Source organism: Fusarium solani (genome assembly GCF_023522795.1).
Source record: "Fusarium solani strain SB1 chromosome Unknown bctg00000009, whole genome shotgun sequence".
Classification (NCBI taxonomy): domain Eukaryota; kingdom Fungi; phylum Ascomycota; class Sordariomycetes; order Hypocreales; family Nectriaceae; genus Fusarium; species Fusarium solani.
Window position 1 is genome coordinate 399227 of NW_027072144.1, and position 19745 is coordinate 418971.

The following is a 19745-nucleotide window of genomic DNA, read 5'->3' on the forward strand; positions in this document are numbered from 1 at the left end:
CGTAGCCCTCCCAAGATGTCACGATGAGGGGTCTGGTCCAATCAGAAGGCGCCAAACAAAGGATACTCAATTCCTCTGCTAAATTAGGTGGTGATAGAAGTCCCAACAATATTGGTCATTACAAATCGCAACCTTGCAAATACGGCAGCCATGAGAGGTCTGACTCCGTACATTGGGCCTCTTCTTCTTATTACCGCTGGTCTCCGTAAGAGGGCTCCAAGCCTCACTTTTTGCTCTCAGCTGCCCCTGTCGACAGCCCTGACAGGCTAGGCAGTCTGATTTGATATGACGGTCGATATGATTGATCTCACGGATAATGTGTTCCCTCTGTAATTCGGGCTTTTGTAGATCACGCTCGTCTCCTGGTCGGTATCGCTGCCTTGCCTGACTGTCATGACCATAGGCGTTGAATAATTCGTTATAAATGCACTCTCGCCATTCCCTCTGATTGGTATATCTCTTCCAATTTGGCTGCGGTCCGTGAAGTTGAGCAATATAGCTATTAACGAGGGCCACGTCAAGGAGGAAAGTCCATGCAAGTGCCTGCCACGGTCCACGGCGCAGGGGATGATCGTACTTATAATATGGCCTCAATTGGTCACCACGGTCAACGTGATTCATTTGGTCGTTATACTCAGCAGCCACTATCGGGATTTTGATCATCTTGACAGCTTCGTCACCGAAAAAGCGGCGTATTGGCTTGGCTTCTGACTTCCGTGATGACGGCTTCTTCCTCTGCCGCATGACACGCTCATCGTCGGCACCAGTGAACACGGTGGTCAAAAATAACATAAGCTTGTTGTCTTTCCAAGCGATTTGGTTGACCTAGGGTCACAGCACGAAGCCGAATTAGTAAGGATTTCTCAGTGAAAAGTGTCTGAAGTCTGTCGACAGTACCTGGTTGTCAGGGGTTGGTATCGCCTTGACCGTATTAAATTCGTACATTTTCTTGACTCTGCCGTCATTGCTCTTATCTTGTATGAGTTCCTTATGGATGCCGCTATTCGTGCGAGCCGTGCCTGTGGCCCCGAGGCCGTGGTTGCGGAGGTTGCGGAAGAGGGGAGACGACGAGAAGAGGTTATCCACAAAGACGTGATATGTCGCTTTTGGCAGCATATTTGTAAGGGCAACAACAATAGCCTGAGTCGAATTCGGTAAGAAAGACTCGTCTTCTGTATCAGGGGCTTCGACTGTGACTTTTCTTCGCTTGCTTGACCGACATTGCGATGATGACTCCTGCGTTGAAATTTCAACGCCAGCGGCACCGTGTGGCTTCTCCTTAACGTGCCAAATCCACCGAATAAAGAAGCCGCATTGGGAGATGACCCATATCTTGAAGCCTATGGGGTCAGGCTTGCCTTTGATGACCGTTATGTCATCGCTTTTGCCCGTATAGCGGATTATGCACTCATCGACGGCAGGGTGAGACCCGGGCCGGAATATCTGCATGGATACGGCTTGTATGTGGTCAGACCACTCTTCAACGCATTGGAATACCTTCGGAATAGGTGTGGTTTCGTCATATTTGGTGCGGTCAAAGGGACGAAGGTGTCTGTGGACGAGCTGAAACTGGTTGTATGGCATGCACTTGATACCATGCAGTACCCACCTGCCGTACGTACCCACCTACCGTACAGCAAAAAAAAAATTCCCCCATACAAAATGCAATTTTTCAACCATATGTTGAAAATTCACCAAAAATAAAACCCGTGAAATGATTTTCGAATTTCGTTTTAGAATCAAGTGGATTTTAATATTTTCGCGGTATTTTGACTTCACGCCCTGCGCGTGTGCGTACCACACCTAATTCTTCCTCCTCCGAATTTGAACTCTCAACTTCTTCCATCCCTCCCACCTCGATCACATCCTCAACAGCATCCGCCCCTTCAATTGCTTCGTTTGCCTCGGAAATAGTCTCACCAGTTACCAGAGCTTCTGCCAATGTCATGAATCTTTTGTTGGGATTCAGTATCGCCTTCCTCTTCTTGCCTCTGCTCAACCGGCCAACTTCCTCCTCCAGACTGGCTATTCTGGTGCTCAGAGAGGCGATCTTTGACTCTTGAGCTTCAAACCCTTTCGATATCACAGAATAGCGCCTTCTTGTTGACGGGCTCTTGTTCTTTCCCAGATCTCGGATGTGGCGGCTGGTCTTTGGCGTATTATCAGAGTCGACCTGCCCGTCTCTGCGGCCCTCTGATTCAGGAGAGGTTTCCTTCTTATCTGGCTGAATCTCAGGATGTATGAGCGCTTTCCGCCGTGAAATCGGCCAGTTTCCAGTCACTCTCCAGCCTGAGAGTATATTTTTCTTCGTCATACCCACTTCCCTGGCCTTGGCATAGGCCTTGATGAAGTTGACCTTGTCTACCGGCGCAGAATCGGTCAGGCTGGCGAGTTTCTGCAGTTCTTTTCGGTAGGCAGCCTTGGATACATTGAAGACGCCATTATCCAGCGGCTGCAGCCCATGAGAGCAGTGTGCAGGCAGGTAACAGCAATATACGTTGTTCAAAAAGCACGTAGCCATCCACTCATCCTGGATTTTCAGTCAGCGCCGTCAGCGGCATTTCCGATCTAGAACAGGTAGGTACTCACAGATACATGGCTTCCATGGCCATCTAATATGATGAGCCTTGCATCAGACTCATCCGCCGGTTGCGTTTGAGGCAGATAGACCTCCTTGAGCCACTCGACTGCGATATGGTTGTCCGTCCAGCCATTGTCGAGCGTGATATAATACCAGTCGGCGATCCCCGGAGCTCATCGATAAACCACTGTTGCTGAAGCTCTTTACCTTTGAAGATAATCCCCGGCTTCAGAAGACGACCATCTGCGGTGACGGCTTCGATAAAGGTAGTCCAAGTGCGGGACTGTGAGCCCTTGAGGAAGGCCTTCCTCCTAGGATCGCTACTGCCAATGACCAAGGAATCCAAGCCTATATTTTTCAGTGGATTAGTGAGTTTAGTACCAAAAATGATCAATACTCACCAAATCCAGCCATGATACCGCCCTCGTCAACATTAACCGTGTTCTCCGGTTTGATCCAGCCATATTCGCTCTCCCGGATATCAAAGTACCAATTGACGGCCATTGGGGTAAAGGAATTAAACCTTGCAGCTTCCTGGCGTTTCCCCACCTTCGTCTTGATGTCGTCATGGCGTTTAATGAACCTGGTTAGCCAGTGTACACCGATAGGCCTTTCCCGTTCTTGCTGTCTCAAGAGGGCAGCTACGGTGGCGCGAACTTGACTGTGGGAAGGAGCATAGCCCAAGGCCTCTTGTCGAAGTATCCAGGTACCCAATCTGGACTCTTCCGACTTGGATAGCAGCTGAGCAGGCTGGGTGACCTCGGATTTTGACGGTAGGCCTCTTAATCGGTCAGAGAGAGTGGTCGGAGGCACGCCGTTCTTCTGGGCGGCCTGGTTCTGGGAGAGGCCATTTTCTGTGACATCCAGTATGGCCTGGATAACATCGCCCTCCGTATAAGATGACTGAGGCATGTTTGAGGTGACCAAGGAAAGATGGGGAAGAGAAAGTTTTGGATGAAGCTTCAAGGATGCAAGCAACTCAATTCAATTCAACTTAATTCAACCCACATCAACATTTTGTCAGGGAGCCAATAGAATATGTGTATTTTAGCTCACCCCACATATAATCTATACATCCTATTGGCTCCTTGACAAAATGTTGATGTGGGTTGAATTAAGTTGAATTGAATTGAGTTGCTTGCATCCTTGTGAAGCTTCGAGGAGGCTGGTTGATAAGGGAGGCATTTTGAGACATTTTATATTAGTTCCGTGCGACCACACCGCAAGCGTCACTGTGGAAGCAAAGTGGAAATATTAAATTCCATGCAATTCTTAATATAACAGACATTTTCTCATCAAAATGTCTTTCATTTTGACAACGTACTCTATAAGTGAAATTGGGCATTTTGTATGGGGAAAATTTTTTTTGCTGTACGGTAGGTGGGTACGTACGGCAGGTGGGTACTGCATGGTAAATGAGTGCGCAGGGCGTTGATCACCGGGCTTAGGGGGATTCCAATAGCTTCGTATCGTCTTTTCCTTATGCACACCCATATATATTAGCACACCTATCGTCGTCAATACCTCTGAGACTGTTGTTCCTTCCCATTTGTGCAGTTTTGAGGTCGTCCCCATCGGGTTCTTCCAGCTGTCAACGACGCCGTGTTCTTTGAGCCACGTGATCCATGAATTGGTGTAAGATACCCATTTTTCAACGAGTGATATGGGTAGGAGAAGCTGGAATAGTTGCAGAGGCGTTGGAGGCAGTGGGCTGATGCGAAAGTGGCGTGTTTCTACGTGGAAAGGCCTGAAGTTGGTGCCTCGGTCATTTTCGGCCGGAAGATCAACGGCCCGGGTGGGGTCTCCCTGCCACAAGCAATGACTGTGCTCTTCCTTGATAAAGCTGTTGTCATCATAGGGGTTGATGACCTGTATCCCTTCTAGAATTGGAGGGGAATTCATTGATGATATCAAAATGAATTGATGGTGTTTTGGCGGGGAATTAGCAGGAATTCCTTCCGAGATTAAGCTTTTCGTACCCCTCACGTACTTCCGGGGTTACCGCGGTCGGGTGGGTCTCGTGACATCTTGGGAGGGCTACGCGCACTCAGGGGATAGGGATTAACTGAGCTTCAATCCCATCCCCAAGTCTTGGAGATATTGAAAGCATTCAGTGCACGGGCGATAGGGGCGGCTCTCGTTCCAGGTGAGAAAACTATTCCAGCAGGTGTTTGTTAGACTCGCCGCGGTCATCGACGTCTGGAAGCAGGTCTGATTGCATCATCTGCCAGCGATGGTCGAGCTCCTCCCTGTCAACCTTGTTAGTTACCTTTCCACATGCAATGCTTGGAGGCTCCATGCAAATGAGCTGTGGAGGCAAGATTGGTACGTACGTCGTCTGCTTCAGCATCCTGACTCCCTTCTCCCTACAAAAGAACAGGAACCGCCGCATAGTTCGATCCCGCTTGAAAGATGCCATCACATCGCCACGAGGTGCTCCATCCGACTTGTCCATCGTAACGTTGACCTTGCGCATGATGATGTGAATGCGAAGCGCCTCAATATTCCAGATCACTTCCTCAATCTCGTCGAGGTTAACATGGAAGTCAATGTGATCCTTAAACAAACCCCACGAGGCAGGGCTGACGTTCTTAAGGACTTGGTGCTGGAAGCAACCGGCTTGCTCAATCCAGGTCCAATACTGAGTGACTGCCGTCGAGCTCGTGAATAATCGGTTTTTGACCTGGTAAAGGCGCCAGTCATACTTGGTGATTTCGCCACCACTATGTGAGTCCGTATCAGACCATGCGTCGATGTGGAACTCGTCGTGAACCGGACCGGAGGCGGGCGACAAGAACTTGGGTCGCTTATGAAGATGAGTGTTAAATGGGCTCTCAGGCCCCATGGGAACTTGAGTAGCCAAGGGAGATTGGTCGATAAAGGACGTTTCACGAGGCGTGCTAGCAACTGAATGCATGCTCTTGCGCTTCTCCAGAGGCTTGGGCGTGTCTCCTGGACTGCCCTGGCTCCGACGCGCCTTCAATCTAAAGGGACGGCCGATGTTCTTGAAGCCATGCTTATATCGAAGGGCAGTCAGCTTCGGGTCGCGATAGAAGTCATGGATCGTTCGAGTCAAGCTGAAGCTGGCGCCCTCGGCCAGGATTAGCTCGTGCAGGCGCTGTCGCATCCACTCAATTGGCTGGATATCCAACTTGAACTTCTCCAACTCCGACATCGTCTCAGACAATCGGAAGAGCGCGTCGTAGGACGTGATGCTGCCCTTTCCTGACTGGATGTACTTCTTATTGAGGAGCTGATACGGGCTGATCGGGCCCTGTTCGTGAAACTCAAGGATTTTGACGCCCCGATTGACCAGCTGACCGATCTGATACTTGGATGAGCCACCCTTTTCTTGTTTCGGACCGGCATCGATTGCAGCCTGGTGTTTCTCGCGCCATCGAGCGAGCTGCGGCTCAATCAGTGTTCTCACATTCGGCCAGTTGGGCTCCCAATAGGGGTGGTTTTCGTTGATCTTGACCAGGGGTACACCCTCAACGCACTCAGGGTAAGTGTAGACTTCTCCATTGTGCCGGAGCACCAGATTATCTCGGGTGATCTCCTCCAGAGGCTCCTCAGAAGGAGATTCCGTCGGCTGAGGCGACAGTTCGATGGAAGCCGGTGTTGGTCGCTCCGCGTGCTCGGCTGGTGGGGATCTACTGCGAACGTTGGCCGGCGTGAATCCAGGGTTAACTCGATACTCTTGCGGTATCGGCGTCTGCTCAGGCTCCCGCGTTGGTTGAGTGCTATTGGGAGCCGGCATGTCTTCCATGGGCGTGTCGAACTCGGTAGTAGGCTGAAGGATGCCAGGCCGTGTAGGTCGCGACACATGCGAAGGAAGGGCGGAACGTGGGGCTTCAGGCCTAGGTTGAGGTTGAGACTGAGATGGTGTTACCACAGCCTCTACCATACGCTCTGGAGCAAGATCGGGCCTGGGTACGGGAGCAGGGCGGCTGACTGGTGCGGGAGGAGGCTCGTAGGCACGCCTGTAAGTTGGTTCGGGAGCTTGCTCAGGACCTCGTTCAGGAGCCGGCGGGGGAACAAGCTGATGCACAGGCTGGGGCGAAGGATGATGCGAAGACACGCAGACTGGTTCCTCAGTTCGAGGTGCCTGTTCGGGTTGTGGTTCGGGTGCAGGCTCAGGTCTGGTGTGCGACCCCTTGGCCTCCCTCTGCTGTCGCGACCTTTCCCTCGAAGCCAGTATGTCAATCGTATCTCCAGACGCGCCGTGGCAACGCTGACGGTTCCACTCACAGTTGCCACATCTCTGAAAGAGGTCACCACCGACAATAATACAATCATCAAAAGCTCCCTGATTCTTATTGCACGACCAGCATCGCTTGGACTGAATCTCTCCGGTGGCCTGGATCATGCAGGATAGCCACTTGACGCCCTTGGCTTCGGTTCGCTCATAAATGCTAGCAAGATGCGAGTCGTTGAAACGGCGACCGCGACGGATCTTGACGGGTCTCCGAATTTCGAGTTCCTGGATTCCTTCCACCCATTGATTCCACGGCTCGATGCGTTCCACCGGTCCGATCACATTGCCATCAGCATCGACAACGTCCACTATAACATCAGATGCGGGTTTGTCAATGGCGTTCTCGTTGTCGTGATGCTCAACACCTTCCATGCTCTCTTCATGGGCAGCCGATTGATAGGTTCTCACTTGGATGGAATCATCGGCGACCTCTCTCCGAGTAACATTTCCACTGACGTTTGAGAGTTCCGGTAATTCGTGAGGAAGGCCAAGGGCTTCCATGTCGGGGTCTTCGGAGTCCTCGACGTCGGGGTCCTCGCCCCTCTTCTCCTTGAAAAACCGACGCATCGTCTTCCAGATCTTCTGCTGAGTTTCGATCCTCGCCTGTCGCGACTCGTGGTAGTCTTGTTCAATGCGCTTCAGTCGATCTGTCTTCACTTCACACTCCTCAGTCACGCGGGCTAGCTCGGCCTCGACCTTAGCGAGTTCTCGAGCTAGCCGCGCTTGCGACTCGCTCAGCTGGCTTCGTTGTCCGGTGAGCTCACGAAGTTTGATTCGGAGCTCGGCCGTAGATTGTTGAAACTCTTGCTCGATCATGTTGTTTTCTGCGTCTCGTTGGCGATGAAGGTTGGCCCAGAAATTCCGTTCTGTCTTGTCCCAAACGGACTTGTGTTCCTCCACTGGGAGCGCCTCCGAGGCCGCGGCATCATCCACGGTGGCCATTTTGGGCCGCGTTGAGGCTGAAAGTCGCCCTTGAAGAATCGTCGAATATGATTGAGATCCAAAGAAAGATCAAATGTCGTATGTGTTGGCGGATGTTGGCGTAAGTGATGGTTTCAGTCAATGTCGAATGCGGGACGCACATGACCGCCTCCAGCTGGAGAAAAGTGCGGCTCGGGTGGGCAAGCTGCTGGTGGCCGAGCAAGTCCCACAACCTAGGCCAGAAAAAGAGAAGAAAGGCCAGATCGAGTCGGAGGAATTGGAAGATCGCTGTGGTTCCAGCTACAGTCCGATAGTCCGAGGGCCGAAATAGAGTCGTGGGGCGCGTGCTCCAAGGCGGGCGGGAATCGGTCGAGCCACCCAAAGGACAAGCTGAGGTGATAGATTGGAAGTTGGAAATGAGTAACCGAAGGGCGCGTAGGACGAAAGCCTGACAATGGAATCGTAGTTGGTAATCCGATTGATGGGGACCGGCCGATAGGCACCTCCAATCCCCTCACGCGCAAAGCGCAATTTTGCGAAAGCGGTCAAATCCCCGTCACTTGTCGCTCGTTAGTCGTCCCGGTTGGCACCCAGCTCTTTTTTTTTTCTCCCGGCGTCGTCAATGGCGTGGCTTGGGAAAAACCGGCCTCAACACAGTCACTTCGAAATCCCTTCCACCTCCGTCGCGCAAACGAGCCCACACTTCACGCGCCGTCGCGCCGGCCCCCCTGGTTGGAGCGCACCTCGTTTTCCTAACTTGCTCGAAGGGAGCGAAAACGAAAAGAGGGAGGGCGTGTGAACGAGAAAAGTAGTGAAACCAACAAGCCGACAGAAAAGGAGATTCCTAGGCTGGAGAGACTGAATGAAGAGCGCGCAACGCGTTGCGTGAAACGTTGCACGACCGTGGCGCGCGATGTTCCCGGTGATAAGTGACGGGAAAGAAATTTCAACAGGTGACCGGTCCCGCCAACGCCTTTCGGAACGCGGCCTACAGGTGTGATCTGGAAAGCATTGGGCGCTATGTGTCCCGAGCGCTAAGAGGGTCTGGTATCCACTGTCGTGTCGCAACCCTTTCTTAATCTGAACGAATTACCAGCACGACTGCCTACAGTATGCTAGCCAGCCACTAAAGCGTTTGTATCGGCACGCTATCGACTCGCCAGCAGCAGCGGTCCACCTGTTGTTGTGTCACGCAGGGATGCTGAGTGCACTTGACAACTGGTAGTTCTTGTTGTCGTGATTGTAATTAACGTAAATGATAAGCATGCCGCGCATTCAAGTATGCAACACATTTCTGTTGAATTGGACCATGTGGAAGCCTGTGGTGCAGGAAGGTCACGGGACCGTCGTCGGTGCCACATCGGCAACCGGTCGGCGAGGCTAAGCCTAATCAGGAAGGGATAAAAGGCATACGCGTCAAACCAGCCTTCGAGATAGCCTCCAGAACAGAACATAATACAACACAAGTTGTCATCTTTGTGCCATACGAGCTATTCAACAGGATCAAATCAGTGAGCGGATCACTCATACTGTACAGCTAAAAGTAAAAATATTAGATTTTCTAAAACTAGCTATATAATTAATAAAAAATTAAAAAATTTTATTTTAAAATTTATATAGTAATCGCGGACACGCTGTTTTGACCTGACCCACTTGCGGTCTGACATTCCCTCGTACCACACAGATGTCGGATACGAGGGTGGTCAGTCAAGATGAATGATGATCTCAAGATGGAGAAGAACAGATTATTCCTTGATTCAACTCCCTCCCTTCGTCTTCGTCCTTCCTCGTCCTCATTATATTCGACGAGACGAGGCTGTGATACGAGACCTGCCGGACCTGCAACAGATCTGTAACACCACTCTGACTCTTGTGTTGCACTCGTGTGACAATCTGGGTAGAGGCATATGCAACAACAGAGTGATCCACAATAATGATCCACAGCACTGAGCCATCAGGCTGCAACGACGGAACGATCTCCCCTCCCAGATCCAATGTCTCGTCAGGATGAACGTCTTGAGCAACACAAAGAGGGTCGTTTGATCACTGACCAACGCTCGGGCCTCCCTCAAACGTAGCACGGCCGATCACGCGCCCCCACAGCCCCTCGACCAAGACAACTCTGTCAGATAATTGGCTCCACAGGGATCATTGATGGTACCAGTCAATTGATGAGAATTATCTAAAGAACAAAAGAAATTGAACAGCCATGAGTTCGGGCACAGCTATTTAAGCTCATATCGTCAGGATTGGAACCCTTGATGCGACAAGCCGGATATGAAACCGGGTACGCGACCCCAAAGTACGGGCCGCGTTCACTGTTACCAAGAGAAAGGCGCTGGGTTAGGGTCTTGGTCTGTGCGTGATAATCCATTTTAAGTGTTACGGCATTTGTTTGGCTAGTTTCTGAGCCGGAAGAGTGAAACTGTGTTAAAATTGAGGAGACTTTGTGACTGCTTTCGTCAAGAGTGGATTAGAAAAATTTCAGCTATTGGTTCAATATGGAGATTAAGAAAGTCAACTCATCGAATGATGAACAGTTTCAAAGTCGAGTCACCAGATAGAAATTGCACCTCACATGACTGATAGCCATCAAGGTCATTCCCAAGTACCAAAGCTACAGTGAAGTGGCATTCCCATCCTTGTCCATCTCTAGGAGGAATAACACAAAGTGGAGGTGCGTTCAATTACTTCCTAATGATGCAAATAGTGGATCATTATATTTTTATTCAGCATCCGTCTGCTGAATTGTCATAAATGGGACGCTCCAAAAGGCCACCAAGGAACTCGTTGCCAGATTCCTCTGCCCTTGAAATTGTCAATTAGAGGATGCCAAGAACCATAACGCGTACCATTGGTCCCTTGGAAAAACGAAAGAGAGTATCTCGCTGTCATTCCTGTGCAAAGCGCCGCATCCTGGTCCGGAAAACTTCGCTTTTGAAGCCGTCAGGATGTTTACGGCTAACGCAAAGCAATTAGTGCGAAAGAAACTTCCCCTGCAAGTATTGTATTCGAATACACAAGACATGTCAGCCCCAACAGCCGGCCTCTCATGAGGTGAAGTTTGTCGCGATCACCGCGGAGCTTGCACATGTCGCTGGCACCGATCGATAATGATCAAGCGAGTGCTTGATTTCCTATCTAAAGGAGCGACGAGGGTCGGTCTCTTATACCTATGTTTAGTCTGCTGATCTCATAGGCAGCAGGCTGTTGCCTGACGCCAGTTATGATGTAGCGTTCACGCTGACTATGAAGCTATTCACGATGGTTGTGATCCTTGCCCATGACAGCACACGTCCCTGCGAGGGCGAAACTGCCTATACAAGTACAGATTCACCGTGATAACATCTACTTGCATCACTCTGCATTGTTCATGCAGCGTTGCCAATTCACGAGAGGGTTTACTGCTATAAGCTCTCATATCCTGCCGCTTATACATACATCGCCGCCGCTCGAGACTTAACGCTGGCAATTGGTACACTTGAAGCTAGTAGAAGAGGTTCATTCGAGTCGCTTGTTTAACGAGCCTTGCCTGAATATGTTGCATTCAGCATATCCGGCAAGTCGATCCAGACGCCCCACAGCCGACTAAACTTGGCGGACGCGCCGCACGGCGAAGACACCTTATGGATCATATTTTTGGTCGGGCTATTTGAGCGGTCTTGATTTCATCGCTTCCATAGACATGCGATGCTGATTTTCTCTCATAGTTAATTTTCTGAATCATCCCGAGACCGATGGTCCAAGCACATGGTCTATAGCATTGCCAAGATGCTTCAGTTGACGGGCCCAACAACGAAGTTATCCCGGCCCAATCAGAAATTTTTTTGAGGCATTTCGTTTCCTAGAACTCAGCAGGGCTATCATCTACGGAGACAATACTTTCCTCTCGCAAAATGTATGGTTGAAGCGTGAGCAGAGTTTTGCTTCCGAACGGTTGGATTCAATGGAAATATCCCTCCAGCTCATGCTTCGAACGTCTTCATTTCGTAAACGGTACTTCATCCCTGAAGTCTAAAGATGCCTTCTGAATACGATGAATAATCGATAGCTCGAAAGCTTCGACCAGATTGAAGCCAAAACGGATGAACTCGGACCTTTTCACCCGGCCATAACCGGCCTTGCTTGTGTGTGCCGATCCTCCCCAGAGCTTCTGTGCTGTGCTTCCCAGACAAGGCGAATCGGCCACATGACCCACAATAATTCCACTTACGTTAGTAGAATGTATGTCTGTATGTTTTATTACGCCCGGGAGAACTAATCTCATAGGGCCGCTAGATACGCTAAGCCATTTACACTTCCGTCGTGTTGATCCTGACCACCTAAGAGAGCCCCCACTCTTCTTGCCAGCTCGTCTCTTTTCCAGCCCCGCTTGCTTGACTCTGCTTGACAGGCCTGCTCGAAGGCCGATTTCTCCAAGTGTTCAGCATCCTATCCCCAGCAGCTGAAGCATGGTCTGTCAACATGAGGCTGTTTAATGTTAGTAGTCAGCTGTAGTGTTGGTGTTTAGTATGTTCTGTTTCCCTTTTTTCACCTCAGTCTTCCCGTCGCCATTGCAAACTTTACCGCCGCTCGCACCGCCTTCAGGTTAGGTGTCCATTTCGGTCCGTCCGACGCTGACTTTCCACCAAGGAAGTAGGAAAGGTTTCCCATCATGCTTTGTCCAGCTTGTCGCATGACTTCACGCTCCGTCTCCCATCTCGTGCATCGGAACAGAAAGTGTTCCACCGTCTCTGGTGCTCGTCCGCACTCACACATGTCCGATTCGGCGGTTCCTATCTTGCACAGATAGCTGTTGATCCTCGCCATTCCCGTGCGGAGCTGCGAGAGCACGTCAGCTTCCCGTCTCTTTAGGCCGTCATATAGCGCTTTCGTATGTTCGCCTGGTAGGGCTCGATCGATCCGCTTGGAGTAGCCGCCTACTTTGTCGGGGAGTGCCCGCTGCCGCCGCAATTGCGACGTCGCCAGCCTGGTCCGTGTCGACCGAGCCTGGTACGGCGGCGACTCTGGGGTGCATCCTGCTTTGGTCGCTTTCTTGGCTTGTCTCTTCGCCTTGCGGCCCATGGCGAAACCGTCGTTTCGGGACGGAGCCCAGATCATCTTGACCCTGTTGTTTCCTCTCGCCAGTCGTTCGATGTGTTCGTAGATCTGTCGGATGGTGGTCTGGCCAGATTGCTGTCGCGGTCGTGCGATCGCTTTCAGTGACGACTGGCAGCTTGATACCACGGTGAGCTCTCGACATTGCAGTCCGTCAGGCATGCATCGTAACGCCATCGCTATTGCCTCCAGTTCGGCCGTGTACGGGTTCTGGTCGTCTCGCGACCCGAGGGTGACCGAGTACCTGGCCACCATCCTACCAACTTGACCAGTTGACTCTTGCGTGACGAGGCCTCCCATAGCTACAAGCCCTTCTCTGTCAGAGGCACTGGTCGCGATGACGATATCTTTGGCATCGTTAGCTGCTGCTATCGCCGCCTCACGGTCGGCCTCGCATACCAGTGACACTCGGCTGTGCCACGGCGGTACTGCATAGGCTTGGATCGTTTCCATTCGCTCGATTCCGCTCTTCTCAAATGCAAGTGCCAACCTCTTGAGCGGTGACAAGTATCTCCGGCTCACTGATACTTTGAGCGTTGCGAGCGGATGCGTCTTTGGCAACGTCCGGACGTTGATGTACAGCTTCATGCCGGCTTGGGCGTGTCGTCCGTCTACTGTCTGGATACCGGCCTCCGCTTCCGCGACCGCCCGCGACACTGTCCGAAAGGCTCCCGTGATGGCCTGTGCTCCCATCTTCTGAGCCCTGTTGAGCCAGGTCAGTTCCTTCTCGCCACGTGCGTGCGACCAGACGACCGAGGCGTAGTCCATGGCCGGCGCCACAGCCGTGATGAAGAGCTGCCTAGCCGTGCGTGGGGACAGCATCTTGAGTCTCCTCAGGCACATGGCTACCGAGAGGCCTTTGGTGGCCGCCTCGGCCATGTGTTTCTTGAACCTGAGCTTCGCGTCCATGACCACTCCCAGGATCTTGGCCTCCTGCTTCGGCTTGATCTCCTTCCCTTTGACCATGAACGGCGTGCAGCTGGTACGCTCGGCCACGCGTGTGAAGTGGACGATGGTCGTCTTGTCACATTCAAATGTCGCCCCGCTGCGCTTCTCCCATTCCAGTGCGCGGTCAATAATGGCCTGTATTCCGTCTCTGTTCGCTTCCGCCGTCGGGCCTGTGACCCAGGCTGAGTAGTCGTCGACGAATGCGATCGAGCCTCCCTTTGCGTCTATCTTGCTCTGAACCAGGTCTGCGTTGAAGAAGAGAAAGAGCACGGGCGACAGTGGCGATCCTTGCGGAAGGCCAGCCTGTGGCAGCTCAGCCATCAGGCAGGCTCGGGAGCCCATAGGCTCGCGGTACCCGCGAATTTAAAATTTCGCGGGTACCGCGAAAATGACTAAGCACAGTGTATATAAGCTAAGTTACTAGCGATTTCTCATTTTTCACACTGTTTTCTCTCATGAGACTGGTTGCATGGCACTGCTTTATAAGTGTATCAATCCAATACAAGACATCAGGCTCCTTTCACTCCGTCACTTCTTTTTGCTTCTTCGGGTGCCCTTTTGCCAGAATTTCTATATTTAATGCGGACATTTCCAGCATCTCTTCAACCAATACTCTACAACGCAATTTAAACCCCCTGCAAAGCTACGATTTTAGCTCTTGAAAGGCAGCAACTCCTAGAAACCCCACATCATATAGATTACTCATTGCCAGTTCCAAAATTGGCTAGTAAAGCAGCAAGGGTATAGGCTATTGTCTCCGAGATGGCTATCGCTGGATAAGATACTTCTGTCGGAAAGCACGTGTGGCACCAAGATGACTACAATTGTGTTGTTGTTCTTGTTGAGTTCAATCTGACTGTCTGAGGTCATCGCCACTTATGATATACGCAGCTCCCCCTCCTTCTTGCCTAATTGGGGGGCCAATTTCCTTCTTCGGGTTCCACGTGACCTTGTTGCATACAGGGCCCAATTCAACAACTTCTACCTATATCACGGTTAAGACTTACTAAAAATAATCACAATACCGTCAAGTGCGTTTTACAACTTTATCAATATATTAAACCGGTATACGCGTTAAGATTATCTCGTAATAGAGTATCCTTACGTATGAAACTTATGCTTAGTCATTTTCGCGGTAGCCGCGAAATTTTAAATTCGCGGGTACCGCGAGCCTATGGGCTCCCGGCAGGCTCTGCTCTTCTCACCTCATTGTCAGGCAGCCTTTGTCCCGCATACTGCATCAGCAGCGACGACAGCGTCATCTTGTCTCTCTCCCTGAGCATTTCTAGCAGAGCATCATCAGCTGCGCATACTTGCGACAGCATTCATCTCGTCGAGATTGCGAGATTGGTTGCGCATCAACCGGCGATGCGGGGCCGATCGCCAAGGGCCCTTTGTCGCGACCATGCTTCCTGATGAGACAATCAACAGGGCGGCTGACAAGCTTGCCGCGTATCGGAGCAACGATGCCCTCTCCGAGATCCTAGACCAGTATCAGGCCCTCATTGAAAACTACCGCCGCCTGAAGAGCGACTACGAAGAGGAGCGCGAGGGAAGAGAGCGATACAAGCAGCTCGCCCGCGGCCAGGAGCGCAACCCTTTTGCCCTCGTCGTCATTGACGGAGACGGCTATGTCTTTGACGAACACTTTGTCGGCGTGGGAGAAGAGGGCGGCAGCAGAGCCGTCAAGCAACTCATCGACAGCGTCAAGAGCAGCCTCCGCCGCAAGGGACTCGAAAGCTGCGAGGTCATGGTGCGCGTCTACGCTAACCTCGTGGGCTTGTCCAAGTCTCTCTGTAAGAACGGGCTTTGCGGCGCCGAAAAGCGTTCCCTCTCGTCCTTTGTCGCAGGCTTCAACAGATCTTATGGCCTCGCCGACTTTATCGACGCCGGTGAACTAAAAGAAAATGCCGACTTCAAGCTCAAAGCTATCCTCCGCCTCTACGCCGACAATGCCCAGTGCAAGCACATCTACTTTGCCGCCTGCCACGACGTGGGCTATGTCTCCGACCTTACCCCCTATAGGGGTAACCAAGACAGGTTTACCCTGATCCGCACTCCGAGCTTGCTCTTCCACAAGGAGTTTGAGAAGCTCGGCATGAACATTGAGGAACTACACGGCGTCTTCCGCCAGACTCCCCTCACGTACGCTGCTTCGTCTCAGATCAAGCCCAATAACTCATCCACCAAACTCAACCTGGCATCTACGAACCTGTCTAACGGGGGAACCGCCAGCAACGATGGCAACGCCGTCTGTCAGTTTTATAGCCTCGGCAAATGCCGATATGGAAACAGCTGCCGACTGGCCCATATCGACACCAAAACTTCGTCTCATACGAGCCAGAACAGCACCCCGTCACCTCCTTCTACCTTCTATCGGTAATGGCTCAAAGCCGGATAGAAACCTCAACAGCGACTGGCGCCGCGGCTCCAGCAACTCCCTCTCCAAGGCCAATATCGAATCATTGCCCAAGAGGGAAGATGTCCCAGAAGGCTTTGTAGCCATCAACCACGTCGACGACCGCCTCGACGCCTTACTGCCTACCCCTTCCGCCGACTCTATCAAGCGACTCAAGGCGTTATCCGCCGAGAAGAGGTTCTGCAACAATAAGCAGCTGTTTGACGCCTGCGGCAATGACGACTGCGAGTACGAGCACAGCCCAATCGCCGAGGAGCTCAAGCCGGCCCTCGAGTGCCTCGCGCGCTCGGTCCCGTGCTCTAGGCGCGGCGGGTGCAGGAAGGCTAACTGCGTATACGGGCACATCTGCCAAAAGGCCGATTGTCGTCACCGAGGTGGCAAAGGCTACTGCCGATTCCCTAGCAGAGTATGTTTGGGAGAATATTCTGTCAGCAACTACGTCCCCGCCAACGACTCCCCTATGCTGTCGCCCTCTATGGACTCGGAGGACGCGCGAAACGCCGAAAACGGTGGCACGAACCTGTTGTATTAGGTTTCAATACCTCGGTAGGAGAGGTATAAAGAAAAGTTGGTCATCTGGCCACGAAGGCCGGTTTAACTTGTCTTGTTTTTCTATTCTCGCTAACTCGCTTCTCGATTGACAATACTGAGGGAAGTGGGAGCCCAAAAACAGATAGTTTGTAGAATCAACTGATATGGTTGCTTTACTTGGCGTTTCGTTACTCGCGTCTCCCAACTCACAAACAACTGGCTCTCATCTGACCATATTCACCTCTGAAACCTCTGCTGAGCCCAGCTGGCCTCAATGACTGTAGGGATGGGCACGTCTTTAATACACATGTGTATTAAACTGCTTTTAATTATAATGAAGCAGTTTTTAATTCCGAATAAAAAGCGCGCTTTTATTGCAATATAACTACCCATATATGAAGGTGCCCAAGGGTCATATAATACAAATAACCAAGCCAAATTAGGTCAATTTTTCCCCCGTTCCTTCACTCTCTGACCCATCTTGGACCTCAAATTTTTCCACAATCGTCTCCTCTCCGTCGGAGGCGGGTTGGCGAGTGAACTCGCCGATAACAGCGTCAACTTCCAGACTTGATGCGCAATGGATTTCCATATACGTATCTTCGAGAGTAAGCCAACCGTCTTCTGTCAAATCTTCCCAGCTAACCACTGTAGAATCAACCTCATTGCGATGATCAAGAGGTTGATTCTGAGACTGCGTTATCCTCTCTAGCACCCGTTCGTTCATGTAGATGAAGGCCAACTTGTCAGCGTTGGCTGGTGTGAGCCTGTTGCGTGCCTTGCTGTGGAGGAAGTTAACCGCCGAGAATGATCTCTCTGAGGGAACTGAATTGGCTATGGTTCCAAAGATTCGGACTGCAAGTGCAGCCAGCTTGCTGCCCTGGTTATCAAGAAACATCCAAGCATCTAATGGCGTCCATTCTTTTGAATAGACTAAGCCCCCGGCAGCAAACTGGCCCCCCGATTGTGCTCGGAAGTGGTTAAATTCTCGAACAATATGAAGGTAGTCAGCAGGATTAACTGCTGACTTAAAGAACCGCAGCACTTTCATCATCTGCTGTTCTTCAAGCTTAGTCCCGACTGTGTCAGGCCGTAATGCAAATCCCGCATAATGAATATCATATGTCTGTTTATCCATACGGTTTAACCATACAGAATACAGGTCGCTGAAATTCACATCTTGATGTTGCTGAGATTCGTCAAGTGCTTTCCATTCTGCTTTAATCTCTAGCCAACGAGGAATCACATGGCCGATATGAGCCCGATCAGCTTCTGAGGCACGCTGACGACTGCTGACAGGCTTAATTATAGCCAAAACAGTCTCTAGGCGTATCCAGAAGTGAGGGTTATTGACAGACTCCAGCACCTTTGGAAGAAGCTCGAGAGAGCCGGAGGCTACCTCTGCCCTCACGTCAGGACGGCGAGCGTATGTTTGGAGAGGCTCTTTACAGCGTAAAACTGACTGCAAAGCATTGAACTGACTGCCCCAGCGTGTGATTACACTAAAGCGAGCGGTTAGTTATAGCTAGGAGTCAGAAAAACTTAAAGACCCACGCAGATAAAAACGCCTTATGGTGGCCCCAAGCTGCCTTTTGTGCCTCTCACAATCGAGCCAACTGCAGTTTCGACTTCTTGAAGAAGGTGACAATTAATGTAGCGCTTTTGAATGTCTCCTCAAAGAACGGCAGCTCTAGGATGTCCTTGATGAGTAGCTGTAACCCATGTGAATCGCAGAGGGAAAAGAAGCAATGCTGGAATTCCTTTCTTGCAGCCAAATGGACATGAACTTTCCTCATCACGCTATCCGTATCTGTGCAAAACGAGTTAATTCGCAAGAAGTTACCCTTGCAAATTATCTCCAGCTCAGGATACAAAAGATCGATGTAGTGCTCAGCCGTGTGTTGAATCTGTCCTGTATCAAACGTCTTCCAGTAGAACGCCGTACTATTTGCCACCTGTACCGAGATATTGATAATTCGATGACTTGTGATATTGTCTGAGGCGTCAAAGATCACGTTGATACGTTCTGTTTGGTCGAGGATAGCTTGGACTTGGTTATGGTACTCAGAATAAGTCGGGGCTAGCAGTCGCTGTACTCGGCGGCGAGACGGTGGTTGCCAGGCAGTATTTAGCCTGCCCAACAGAATCCGCATTCGTTTGGACTCGAATAGGTTAAATGGACGGCCATCAGCGAAAATTGCTCTAGCAGCAAGCTCATCAAGCATCTGCTTAAAAGTCTTGTCTACCACAGGAAAGTGCTGAGTAAGTTGAGACTGCTCAGACTGTTGATGCCCTCTGTAATTGGGGCAATGGCGAAGTAAGTGCTTCTTCTGACGAGTAGTGCCCTTGGCTGTCTCGTGGCCGCAGTGCTTGCACTTGACTCGTGAGTTCTTGAACCCTGAGCTAGCGTCCGAGGAAATCGTGATAAATTCTCGGTGGACCTGGTGGTCGGCTGGCCTTCCAGAGGTTCTAGGCATTGTAGAAGAAGCACGAAGGGTCTGAAGGTAGTGGGAAGTCGGATTGGGAAGTTTCAGGAGATACAGCGAAAGGCTGTTGAAGGCTGTGGAGAAAAGGAGGTCGGAACAGGGATTATATTGATCCTGTACACTAAGCCAGTTCTGTAAGGAGCTAAGCCTAATATGGAATAGAATATAATACATATAAAACGCGCCTGTTTTAAATATTTAATACAAAAAGCGCATTTTATTTAATAATACGGTATTAAATCCATCCCTAATAAAACTACCCCCTTTATGAAAAACATTGTGTAAATAGCTTAAGTCAGAGTTTTCCTTAGGAATCTCTTTCTCTCCTCGTAAACAATCATTTTGCTCAAGTCGCACTCGACCTCGTTCGTGCTCTTGTCCCGTCACAATCTCCCGTGCTTGCTGGTGCAAGCCTGGTTGTGCAGGCGCCAGGGTGGGTCGAACTCAAGGCCCCTTCAAGTAGTGAAGGCGCGCGGTTTCCCCAGATGCGCGGAATCCCAGGGG

General features: G+C 51.0%; 5 protein-coding genes across 5 annotated transcripts; 1 reads left to right on the plus strand and 4 right to left on the minus strand.

Annotated features, from left to right (window-relative positions):
- Positions 1-223: 223 nt before the first annotated feature.
- Positions 224-3493, minus strand: MRS44_013192 (uncharacterized protein; the record flags this gene model as incomplete). Its single annotated transcript, XM_065616679.1, has 8 exons — positions 224-258; positions 312-825; positions 898-1563; positions 1799-2452; positions 2498-2530; positions 2590-2687; positions 2735-2929; positions 2983-3493. The coding sequence occupies 8 exons, from the start codon at positions 3491-3493 to the stop codon at positions 224-226; spliced, it is 2706 nt and encodes a 901-aa protein (XP_065472751.1).
- Positions 3494-4736: 1243 nt separating this feature from the next.
- On the minus strand, positions 4737-7781 carry MRS44_013193 (uncharacterized protein; the record flags this gene model as incomplete). Its single annotated transcript, XM_065616680.1, has 1 exon — positions 4737-7781. The coding sequence occupies one exon, from the start codon at positions 7779-7781 to the stop codon at positions 4737-4739; it is 3045 nt and encodes a 1014-aa protein (XP_065472752.1).
- Positions 7782-12082: 4301 nt separating this feature from the next.
- On the minus strand, positions 12083-14126 carry MRS44_013194 (uncharacterized protein; the record flags this gene model as incomplete). Its single annotated transcript, XM_065616681.1, has 2 exons — positions 12083-12230; positions 12295-14126. The coding sequence occupies 2 exons, from the start codon at positions 14124-14126 to the stop codon at positions 12083-12085; spliced, it is 1980 nt and encodes a 659-aa protein (XP_065472753.1).
- A 1084-nt stretch (positions 14127-15210) lies between these two features.
- On the plus strand, positions 15211-16756 carry MRS44_013195 (uncharacterized protein; the record flags this gene model as incomplete). The annotated part of the gene is made up of 2 exons (XM_065616682.1): positions 15211-16060; positions 16101-16756. The coding sequence occupies 2 exons, from the start codon at positions 15211-15213 to the stop codon at positions 16754-16756; spliced, it is 1506 nt and encodes a 501-aa protein (XP_065472754.1).
- Positions 16757-17194: 438 nt separating this feature from the next.
- Positions 17195-19232, minus strand: MRS44_013196 (uncharacterized protein; the record flags this gene model as incomplete). The annotated part of the gene is made up of 2 exons (XM_065616683.1): positions 17195-18257; positions 18361-19232. The coding sequence occupies 2 exons, from the start codon at positions 19230-19232 to the stop codon at positions 17195-17197; spliced, it is 1935 nt and encodes a 644-aa protein (XP_065472755.1).
- Between the last annotated feature and the right edge of the window lie 513 nt (positions 19233-19745).